The following is a 12,238-nucleotide window of genomic DNA, read 5'->3' as shown; positions in this document are numbered from 1 at the left end:
GGAAGAGTCTGCTTTGTTACTACCTTTCCTTTGGTAATCCTCTTTCTGGTGGATACTCTAACAAGCCACTGATTCCTCACTGCCCTATGACCTCCCCATTCCGTGGAGTACACTCTGAACATTATAAAAAGGTTACAAGTTAGATTTTGACAACCAACTCTGTGTTCAGTAAGCATCTTTCTCCACACCAGTCAATCATTATTGGCAATTCAGTTTCCTCCTAAAGGGTTGTTCCGCATGTTATAGAGAGCATTAGCCTGAGAAAGCGGATCGTGAGAAGCAGATGTATGGCTTTTCTGGGGTAATAAAGATGGACACTTGAGAGATCTTTGCAGTGTTCAGTCCTTGACATAACCATCTTGGGTAAGCATAGATTTAAGGTTAGCCACACCAACATTTTCAATAGAAAGGCACCTTTCATGTGTGAGATCCTTCCTTTCTTCCATATTTCTGCACTTTGCCACTGTCTTCTCAAGCAGCAGTCTTCAACTTCATGAACGTGAGGCCAAGTGGATGCAACTGCTGACCTGGAGCAGCAAAATAGCAATAACTGCAAATAGAGATATGATACCTAGGAAAAGGCAAATTACACACAGAGGCTTGGTTGATTAAAAGCGCTTTAATAATGATGGACACAGAGCCTGCCTTCATTCCAGGGGTTGATTTACTCAGTACAAAGATCCTTAAAGAAAAAGCCTGTGTCATAGCAAGATGTATATACAGCAAAAGTATTGGTTTCATACACAATAGAGAGCTCTCGTAAAAACTTAACCATTGTGCTTGATTCAACTCCAGTAATACTTAGAAGCCAAGCTATTTTCAAGCCATACAGCTAGCAAAATAAGGTCAAAAGCACTGAAGCTCAATTATATGCTGCTTATACTGAATGAGACAAGACAATTTTCAGAGCAATGCAAGAAGTGGTCAGTTAAGGAGCTACCAGCAGCAAATTTATTTATTTATTTATTTATTTGCATACTTGTAGAGCGCAGCCTATCACCCATAGGGCATCCTGGCGCTTTGAAGTTCGGCGGAAACACTACTCGCTGCTCAGGCAATTTTCGGAAACAGATGCGTTTTCAGCGCTTTCCTAAATGGTAGGTAGTCCTTGTAGCTTCTCAGAGTGAGAGGCAGGGAGTTCCAAAGTCTGGCCGCCGCAACACTAAAAGAGCGGCCACCCATCCTAACTCTCTGGAACCTCGGGACCACCAACAAGTTGGCCGAAGATGAGCGAAGGGGCCGCGAGGCAGAGTACCAAGCAAACATATCACGAAGTGGTACTGGGCCCTGTTGGTGTACTGCCTTAAACACCAGACACGCGGCCTTATACACCACTCGCAGATGCACCGGAAGCCAGTGCAGGTCTCTTAAAGCAAGAGTGGAAGAGCTGGACCTGGAACGCGAGAGAGCCAACTTGGCGGCCATGTTCTGCACCCGTTGTAGCTTCCCCACCAGATTTTTTGGGGCCTCTAGAAGTAGCGCATTGCAGTAATCTAAGCGACTTAGAATAGTGCTGCGAACTACCTCTGGCCTGGCCTGGGCGGGGAGAAGGGGCAGAACTTTACGCAACATGCGTAACAGCATCATGCACGTAGAGATGGTTTTGTTTACGTGCAAGTCAAGCTGTAGGCTAGGGCCGAAGATTACCCCCAAGTTGCGAGCTGATTCCGCCACCGCTACAGGTTCAGGAAAGGTAGTGGGCCAGAAGTTCTCTGGGAGAATCCGCGGAATTTGATCACTGGAGCAATAGAGCACCTCCGTCTTAGAGCTGTTAAATTGGAGGGAGTTGGCCCGTAGCCAATCCGCTGTGGCTGCCATACAGCGATGAAATGTCTCCAGCGAGACCGCGTTGTTTCCTTCCAGAGAAAAGACCAGCTGGGTGCCGTCGGCATAGTTAAAGGCCGAGACACCAAAAGATTTTATAAGCTGGACCAGGGGGCGAAGATACAGATTAAAAAGTATAGGGCTGATGGCCGAGCCCTGTGGAACCCCCTGTCCCACTTTCCTTGGCTCAGAGCGGAATGGAGGAAGCGAAACCAGCTGTTGCCGGCTGCCCAGATAAGAAGCCAGCCAATCTCTTGCACTCCCTGTGACCCCGCATTTCTCCAGCCTTCTGATGAGGGTTTGATGGCAGACCGTGTCGAACGCGGCCGACATGTCGAGCAGCACTAGAAAGGCTGGCCGACCACTGTCGACACGTGTCCGAAGGTTGTCCAGTACGGTAACCAGTGCTGACTCCGTCCCGTGCCCGGGGCGGAAGCCAAACTGTGCCTCATTAAACCAACTGATGTTCTCTAGGAAGCCTGAGAGCAAGCGGGTCACCCATTTTTCCATGATCTTGATAGGAAATGGGAGCAGGGAGATTGGCCTGTAGTTGGCCTTTAACATAGGTGGGGGAATGGGTCAAATGTCAAACAATTAATAAATAATATCTTTTATTATTAATAATTATACAAAATGTTCCTCTAATGACACTTTAGATTACACACTGGATAAATGATAGAACATGTACATCATAAATTGTGACACCCACATACACATTAAGCAGTCTAGAACAGTGCAATTTCACTTTTACTTTTTCTGAATTATTAACTTCACTACATATACAGACACCGTGTAAAGCACATCACACATGAGTGACTAGGTTCTTCTTTCAAATCAGTGTATTTTGTGCCAATAACCACTCAGAGCACTTATTTTTCCCGTTCATTATTTAGATCTGTTGTGCTGGCAACTGACAGCTTCGAGGTACTTGAACTAGTTAAAGATACAATTATATAGGAAGGAAGAATGATAAAGTAGGTGCAAGTAAAGTAGGCTGACAGTGAAATAACTCATGTAAGCTGTGTTTCACAACTTTGTGATTCGTTTGACCTTGTCCTTCTTACATTTATGATTATGAACGTGTATTCTTCATAATTGAATGACCATGAAGAGGAGAATCATCTCTGTGCATGGCCCAATATTATAGAATAATAATCTGAGTGAAAATAGAGTTTTGAGCCAGCTCCTGCCCCTTAGAAGGCCTGCGAACAAAGGCTTAAATAAGTAAGTTCCGTCTAATAACTGGCATAAATTACAATTGTTTACCTCCGCTCAAATGTCGTTGAAAGTAAAACATAGGTGCATGAAGCAGATGGAAAGAGAATTTAAGGGAGGAAACCGTTGGTAATAGGCAAATTTGTTTGTAAAATGTATGTGCAAATGGCGGCTAGAAGACTTTTAACCTCATTGTGCCATCACCTTTTGCGCAGCCTCATAACAGTGGGAGAGCTATGAATAACTGTTACTGACGTTAGAAGAATGCACAATTGCAGAAGTAACATGCTTAGTGTTAATATCCACTAATTCCCCCAAACACTTGGTCAGTGTAGGTTCTAATAGTAGGATTAAAAAAATATATATCTTTTTTTAGATTGTAATGTTGCCCGATCAATTCAGAGTGTCTGGTTTGCTATGACTTATATTTGTTCTCTCTAGCTACCCATTGTTATGTGTTTCAATTGGTTGCATAACAAAGAATGCTTTTTCCTATTATATATCAGCAACTTTCCTCCGCCGGTGCTAAGCATGAATCAGGACCTGCTAGGCGTGAGCCCTGGCAAGACAATTGAACCATGGCATTACGGGGTCCCTCTGTTTCTCTCGTTATCTAGACGAAGGTAAAATGTACCTGAGATAAATATTTACAAATTAAACAACATATTTGACTTACATTTGTAGTTGCTAACTGTAGGCCTTAAAAACATTCACAACAATAAAATGTGCATGACTTTCTTTCCTTGTAAAACACAAAAATATTCTGAATTCATTTTCATCTGCTTGGCCTTTGTTGGTCTTTGTATCTTTAATTAAAACTAATAATATATAATTATCTCTTGGCAGAAGTGAGTGTTCTTTTGTTTATTATATGAGATTTCCATTAGCATTCTACGTGCAGGAAGAACAATGAGCACACATATTTTAAAGTCGTTATTTTACTTCTGGTGAAAAGATTACATAAATAAGGAATGCTTGCAGAAATTCTTAGAGTGTCTATAGTTTAACGATACGTGTATCCGGATGGAAAGCAAGAGAAATGTTTGCATTTTAGTGAAATATCTCACTTCCTAAGCCCATTGCTGACTGAAAGTTATATATTTGAAAATGTCAAAATGTGTACCGTATATGTGTTCTGTTCAAAACAGTATGAATGGACTCAAAATATTGTCAGTTTAGCTTTCTTTTCTTTTCAAAGCCCTTTTGGATAGGGCTCTTCGGTTGGCTCTTTTCACATCATTGCGCACATTTGCTCTTTTGTTGTCAGAGCTCGTTAAAAATCACATTATTGCTTTGGAGGTTACAACTTACTAAGGACAGTTGCACTGTTGGCTCATTTGAACCCATTATGAGGCTTGCTTGACTTAGTCCATTTTTACGAGCTTTATTTTTCTTGTGCAAAGATTTTGTTAGTTAACCTATATGACATTTTTTTCATTAAGTCCCTGTAATCTGATTTGTCTATTGTTTCCTTAGAAAACGTATGTGCCATGATTATACACATGATTTTTGGATTTGCACTATTTTTAATGGTTATTTTACTGCCATAATTTTAATTATAGTCACTGAATAAATCTAATGATACAAATACCAAGAGAAAGCTTTTTGTTAAATTAGTTATGGCTTAGTTGCATGTCCATATTGCCTCCTACCGATAGTGTGGATCGACCCTTTTTGATGGATGTAAAGCGTCACCACAATTGCCTGACTTGCACACACGAGATCCGCCAGTGCCTTTATGACCACAGGGATGAGCAACGTAGTCAATAATGTTGTTTATCGTTGTACTAGGGTTCTCGATGCTTTTGTATTCCCTTCTTACTCTAAATATGGCTTGTGTAGTGTTTAAGTTCCAGGACAATGATATAACATTTTTTATTAAAATATTGTTTCCTACACAGTTCTACTTCCCATGTATTGAGGCAGGTCCTTAGTTGCACAAGTTTTGCCTTTTGTGGAAGGATAACAGATATTTTTCTTAAGCAACGCACCTTTTTAAGCTTTGCATCTTTTTTTTACAATACTTAATGTACTGCACTTAGCTTAATTAAGAGAAGATCATTATCTGCTGAAAACCACTTTGAACCAAGGACTGTAAATGTTATATACAAACTAAGAGCCTGGTTTAGTGTTTGTGATAGGATTCTGTTGCAACTGCAATGGAGTATCCTCTCCACCAAAGCCTTAATTGGCCCACCTGATTTACAGGTGGGTGGAACTTCAGTATTTTGATGATGGAGCCTACTCCAGCTTTATCGGTCCATCGCAGAGATAGCGCTCTGATGGCGTGCAGAGGATCAGAATATTGACGATTTAACTGCCTACCCTTTTTAGAGTGGGCGGTTGAATGGGCCTTTTTTACTGGCTTGGTGTTAAGGGAGAGTGAAAATGTTTAAATGAAATATGCACCATTTGAGAAAACTCCCAAGGTGTGGGGATCATTAGTTTTTGATTTTTGCAGAAATAAACTTCTGCTTTTGAAGTTTATTTTGGAAAAAACTGAAAATATGTTAACATTTTGATGAATGTCTATAAATTTGAGGATACTATCCATCACACTTTTAGACAATGACAGGAGCTGCCATAGCGGCGGTATCTGCCACTGACCAGAGATGTCTTGCGGGCTAGCGAACATATCTAAAAGTGGAGGACGAATAGTCCTTCAAGGCAACTGAGTATTTTACTTCATTGCCTTGATGAAGTACAAACGGAACTCCCTCCTCTAAATTAGGCCTTAAGTCTTCTCAAATTAATAGCAACCTGAGCTCAGTGATATGGGTTTTAATGATGCTCATTGATTGAGTGTGTGAGTCCAGCAGGCATCATAGTGTACATCTTTAGCACTGACACAATTGGAGTGATTTCTAAAAAAGTGTAAGCACTGATTTTAAAGTCCCATTCCTGTCTATATTCCTTCAGCTTTTCTTAGTAAAGTTTGTTTCTTTTTGACCCTAATATCTTGCAAGATAGTTAAAAACAGGTTAAAATGATAACATCTGGCACTGTCTCTGTCAATGTTTCTACAGTTTCTGTGCCTTCAGTTTGCCAACCTTGTATTCTTGTTCAGTTATCTAGACTGATGTGTTAAAATGTGGAGTAAAGACTTAAAATGTGTAATTATGTGTCGTACACTGTCATCGTAACAAAAGCTGTTAAGTGAAAACAATGGGGCAAGGGTACAGCTGGCATGCAATTTCATGCTATCCCAATGGTCTTCACAGACAGCCTCCCTTTTAGTACACAGTGCAAAGTCCAAGTGCAGTAAGTAATTGATGTTGTCCAATTTTGCATAAGAACAAATGTGCATATCCTTCTGCCTTCATTCTTATCTAGTATGGGTCCCATGTTTCTAACCAACTTAAAACTATGTTTGCCCTGAAGTATTTTTTCTATTCCACTCCAAAGTCTAATTCCACTGAAGCCTTGGGTGAGGCTACCTGATGAAGATTGCTGACATTTTGCTGAGGAAAGTGGTATTAGCGAAAAAATGACATACATGCTCTGAAAATATTACTCAGACAGGTAGAAGAGGCTCTTCGTTAGGTCAGCAGATATGGTCTACATTTTTTAATCTTTAAAATTTCACAAAGTGTGCAAGATGGGGGATACTTTGCCAAAGTTTGATAAACAACTCTTGTCTCACATAGAAGAAGCAACGAAGACCAGCTCCAGGGATAAAATGTAGACAGGAATCCATTTTATCTTGAGCTACAGGAGTGTACGTGTCAGTGTCAGCTGAGCCAGAAGAAGCAGACCAAGTCTAATAATGTCCGGCTTGCGGAGCAGCTCGTATACTACAACAGTACACTTTTCATACAGGTATTTTCAACACTTTAGTTCCCCCAGGTAAAAATAATTACATGAGCCACAGCTGATTTCTTAGAAAAAGCTAAGCCCTTACACACAGTCATCAATTTTACATTCAAAGAGCATTCAGACTGGATTTGGCTACTAGGTCCCTAAGTAAAGATACAATTACTGCACTCCTGGAACCATTTTGTGTCCTGTGAGAATACAGGAAATGGACAACAGGAAAATGTAAATTCAGAGTAGGTTAGGATAGGAAAAAAGATCAACATCCCTTATGTCCAGAGGTGGTAATAAACAATTATTAAATATTCGCCACCTCCATTTCAACCATTCCTGACTCAAGAGAACTTGAACATGACAAGTGCGTAGTATACACAACTGAGATAAATGCAACTAAACATCACTGTAGCCAATCCAACTGCTTCAACAGATGGCTTTCACCTGAGAAGACCTTATACTAGTGCAGCCAAGAGTTTAAAATACATGGAGCAGATCTTCAGCGGTGAAGAAGTGCTATATAGGTTGGTTATAACTTTGTAGCACGTAGGCAGACTAGATAGCATTTTATAGGCTTCATTTCCTCTTCTGGTGCATTTTGATACCTGTTAAAAATGTAAAAAAAATATCATTGTAAATTGTACACATTTTGGTTTCGGTTAAAGAATGTAGGTTTAACTAAAAATGTGTTTCCATATCAAGTGATGTAGGATGATCAACATTTTGTTCAACTAAGGGTGAAAGAGATGCTTCATTGGTGAAAACATTGATTGGGTAATATAAATTAGACACAGAAGGTGTAAGCTGAAGACATTTGGATAGGTTAACACACAGGAACCAGCTCAGAGAAGTAAAACAAGAAAAATCAAAATAAGCACAAAAGTAAACCATTCACCTTAATGAATGAGGCAAACAAACAAACACTCAGACTTTAGCTGAACCGAAAAAGAAAAAGGGTTAATACTAAGAGTAGTCTAGGATACTTCCACTGTAGCATTAATTAATAATGGTAACACATATGTAAAGATGGGATTGCAAAACAATACCTGTCCTCACGCAAGTGGTCACGTTCCAGGGATTGACTTGCGCCAACTGGATAGGATGGCGCATGCCAATCTCTGTCATTACAACAGTCCGTTCCTCGGGTTAAGAGAGCCAGGGCAGGAGGGCGCTCCTTTTGTGTTCTTGCCCCAAAACTTTGGAACTCCCTCTCTGTGAGCATCAGAAGCATCCAAAATCATGTGGCATTCCGTAAGGCTATAGAAACATACCTCTTTCCTAAGTAATTTACTTCCTTTCCTTCTACCCTACCCGCCCCTCTGTCTGTTTGAGATTAGCGCAGAGGCAGATGAGGGCAGGCTATAAGAATGACTTATGGAAAGAGACATGTGAGGTGAAGAGAATATGTGAAAGTAAAGGGCAGCAGCATTCGGGACTAATGGATATTGAACATTACAGGAAGGGTTAAGCTACTGAATTTAACTTCATACAGCTTGGCTTGTATTTTATCCCAGCTCCTATCCCAGGAAGACGTGCCTAAGCAAAAGCCTTGTGAGATACAACAGGGTCCTGCTTCAGAAGAAGGTGAAGAGAAAGGGTCCCGGATTTCAATTTATTCTGGTTGAGAAAGTCTGATGGGTAGTGTAACAGCAGGTACATTAGTAACTAAACACACAATAATACAAATACATGTTTAGAATGAGAGATTAAAAACATTTAACAAAGTAAGCGCCCCTTCACCTCAAAGGATGGAAGAGGCTACTCAGAGATGGGAGGTTATAACATAGTAAATCAGTTGAAGCACAGCAAAGTCCCCAACCAAGCAAAACAAAGTTAAACATGTGAACTATTAAGGGTTAGTGCAAGTGATTTGATTCCAGTTTAACGTGAAATTTAGTGAGCAGCGTGAGTCCCGAACACCAGTTAGTCACCACCATATATGTGCATTTACATACCTCATTGTGCCACACAATTCTTGGTACTACTATCAGCAGTGGTATTGGGAAGCTCTGTTTTTAAATAAAAAAGAAGAAAAACTGCAATACAGTTCAACTTATTTTTCCCTACACTTAACCCTGCTCTGACATGTATTCCTTGTTGCTTCCTTGTTACAAACTCCTGCAGCAGGACACTGATATTCCCACCTGATTATACATTTCATTTCAGTGATTTGGTGTCAGTGATATTAGGTTAGGCTGCATGCTTTTCAGTGATACACCAATGCAGGTGAAGCATTAGAGCACTGCACCAACACACACATCTAGTTAAAATCTGTGCCATGAGGAGAGACCTCTAAATGTGGAGAGAATGAGTGGAATGTTTTTATGTGACAAACAAGTTGCTTACCTTCAGTAATGCCTTATCTGGTAGAGACTCTAGCTAGCCACAGATTACTTACCTTAGAATTATCTCCAGGCATCAGACTGTATCTGGTAATTGTTTGTGAGCAGTACCCTTGTGCACCGGTAAGCTGCGTCATTGAGCTCTGTGTGGCGACGTCGGCCTCGTTCGAGCCGGAAATGACGTTTGCAGTGCCTATCTGGGTGCCACACAGTGTCCTGACATCAGTCTCTTTTCACGACTTTCCACACCAGAGTGTGGAGCCATGAAGAACACTGACCATTGGTGTGAAAAACTAGGGCCCTGAAAGGGGAAAAGCCTTGTCCCTTGAACTCTGTTTGCAGAGTGGGGAGGATGGGTGGGTCAGCCGGTAAGAAATCTGTTGCTAGATTGAGTCTTTACCTGATAAGGCATTACTGAAGGTAAGTAACTTGTTCATCTGACAGAGACTTCTAGCCGTGGATTCCTTATCTTAGACAAGATACCCGAGCAATACCGCCAGGGAGGTGGGTCTGCAAATCAATATCACACTAAAAAGTTCAGTAGGACTGAATGGACCAAATTCCCATCCCTATGGAGCTGACTGTCCAGGTAGTAGTGCTTGGTAAATGTGTGCAGAGAAGCCTGGCAGATGTCCAGGACTGGTACTCCACATGCTAACCCAGTGGTTGCAGCCTTGGCTCTGGTGGAATGAGCAGGCAATCCCTCGAGGGGTTGCTTTTTGGCTATTGCATAGCAGATTTTATTGCAGAGCACGATTCTTTGAGAGATGGTCCATTTCTGCACGGCCTTCCCTTTCATGGCCGACATACCCCACAAATTTTTGATTGTCCACTGGGAACGGTTTTGTGTGGTCAAGGTAAAACGAAAATGCTCTTTTTGGATTGAGCCAGTGGAGTCTCTCCTCTTTCTTAGAGGGATGTGGCAGAGCTTAAAAGGTAGGCAAAGTGATGGACTGGCCTACATGGAATGGGGTGACTACCTTGGGAAAGAAGGATGCTCGAGTCCGAAGAACCAGTTTGTCGGGAAAAAAGGTGCCTGTAGCTCACTGTGCCTGCGGGCAGATGTAATAGCCATCAGAAATGCCATCTTCATGGTGAGGAGCCTAAGAGGAGAAGAATGAAGCAGCTCATAGGGAGTGCACATTAAGAAAGTAAAAACCAAGTTAAGGTCCCATTGAGGCATAACAAAGGGAGCTAGGGGAAAAATGTATTTTGTACCTTTAAGAAGGGGTCTTGAAGAGAGAGGGCTGATCTGGCAGCCGCAGTAAGGCGGAGATAGCATATAAATGACCCTTCAAAGTGCCCAATTTAGAGTCCTGCTGGGCTAGGGTAAGGATAAACAAAAGAAGGTGGGAAAGGGGAGCAGATAAAGGATCAATGTGTTTCGTCGCACAACATGCCACAGATTTATTTCAACAACTGGCAAATACTGTTTTGGTGGAGGGACGCCGTGCTTCCAAGATAGCATTGCCGACTTTGGGTGAAAGCTGTCATTGGTTGCCACTCAATCTCCATGCAGGAAGGCGGGCGCTGACAGGTTTGGGTGGAGAACCCGCCCCTACTCCTGTCACAGAAGATCCTCCCAAAGGGGCATCCTGATTAGAAGACTGATGCCCATTCTCAACAGCTTGGGATACCAAACTCTCCGAGCCCAGTCCAGAGACACAAGGATATCTTGAACCTGGTTATTCCTGATCTTCTTGAGAACACTGGGAAAGAGTAGGTTGGGTGGAAAGGCATAGAGAAGGCCTGAGCTCCATTCGAGATAAAAAGTGTCTCTAAATGAGAACCACCTTGGATACTCCAGTGTGCAAAACAGGCTGACATTGTGCTTTCTCTGCTGTGTTGAACAGATCTAACTATGGCTCTCCTCACAGCTGAAAAAGACATTGTTCCACCACCGGATGGAGGCACCACTTGTGATCTGCTAGGACTCTTCAAATGAGTTTGTCTGCTCTGGCATTCAGAAAGCCCACCTCGTGTTGAACCTCCAGGGAAATTCCCTGACATTCTAGCCATATCCAGGATGCACGGCATCTTAACAAAGGGTCCACAACTCTCCCCTCTAACGCAGTACCACATAGAGGCGGTGGTGTCCATGAACACCTGCACTATCCTTCCTTTGATGCAGAAAAGCTTTTAATGCTGGTCGGATCACCCGGATCTCCAACAGTTTGACGTAGAGACCGGATTCTGCCACCTCGCCCAGATGGTGCATCTGTCACTACTGTCAGATCTGGTTGGGAAAGGGAGAGGGGTAAGCCGCACGCAACCTGGGCTTCATCCTGGACTCCTCCCTCTCCATGACCAGACAGGTCAACGCCGTCTCCTCGTCGTGCTTCAACATCCTGCGCATGCTACGGAAGATCTTCCGGTGGATCCCCATCGAGACCAGGAAGACTGTCACCCAGGCACTCATCACCAGCCGACTGGACTACGGCAACGCCCTCTACGCCGGAACCACCGCCAAGCTCCAGAAGAGACTCCAACGGATCCAGAACGCCTCAGCCAGACTCATCCTCGACATCCCACGACACAGCCACATTTCCGGACACCTAAGAGACCTGCACTGGCTCCCGGTCAACAAGAGAATCACCTTCCGTCTCCTTACCCACGCACACAAAGCTCTCCACGACCAAGGCCCGAGCTACCTCAATAACCGCATCAACTTCTATGCTCCCAAACGACACCTCCGATCAGCCAGTCACGCCCGCGCCGCCGTCCCCCGCATCTGAAGAGCGACAACAGGAGGAAGGTCCTTCTCCTACCTGGCCGCCAAGACCTGGAACTCCCTCCCGACCGACCTGCGCCTGACCCAAGACCACCTCGCCTTCAGGAAAAAGCTCAAGACCTGGCTGTTCGGGTAGCAGCAGCAGCCCCCCCCCCCCCCCCCCCTAGCGCCTTGAGACCCTCCGGGTAAGTAGAGCGCTCTATAAATGCCTATGATTGATTGATTGATTGAGCCGCTGACCCAATCACGGTTCATTAACCATCAGTGCAGATCTTTTGCAGTGCCCTCTGAGATCTGAACAATGTCGGAGAGATTCCCC

General features: G+C 43.1%; 1 protein-coding gene across 2 annotated transcripts in view; it reads right to left on the bottom strand.

Moving 5' to 3' along the window:
- Positions 1-6,811: 6,811 nt before the first annotated feature.
- Positions 6,812-12,238, bottom strand: part of LOC147690263 (inverted formin-2-like) — a 480,165-nt gene continuing 474,738 nt past the window's right edge. Inside the window, exons 23-24 of one of the 2 annotated variants that reach the window (XM_086937896.1) lie at positions 8,802-8,855; positions 6,812-7,451 (exon numbers count right to left, since the gene is read on the bottom strand). In XM_086937896.1, the coding sequence (XP_086794022.1) occupies positions 8,803-8,855 (53 nt within the window). In that variant the 3' untranslated portion in view covers positions 6,812-7,451; position 8,802. The remainder of the gene's footprint in view (positions 7,452-8,801; positions 8,856-12,238) is intronic. The other variant, XM_086937897.1, reaches the window with a different exon arrangement.

The sequence above is a fragment of the Lissotriton vulgaris genome, chromosome 9 (genome assembly GCF_964263255.1).
Source record: "Lissotriton vulgaris chromosome 9, aLisVul1.2, whole genome shotgun sequence".
NCBI lineage: Eukaryota > Metazoa > Chordata > Amphibia > Caudata > Salamandridae > Lissotriton > Lissotriton vulgaris.
Note: the sequence above shows the minus strand (reverse complement) of the source record. Positions and strands in the feature narration are given on the sequence as shown.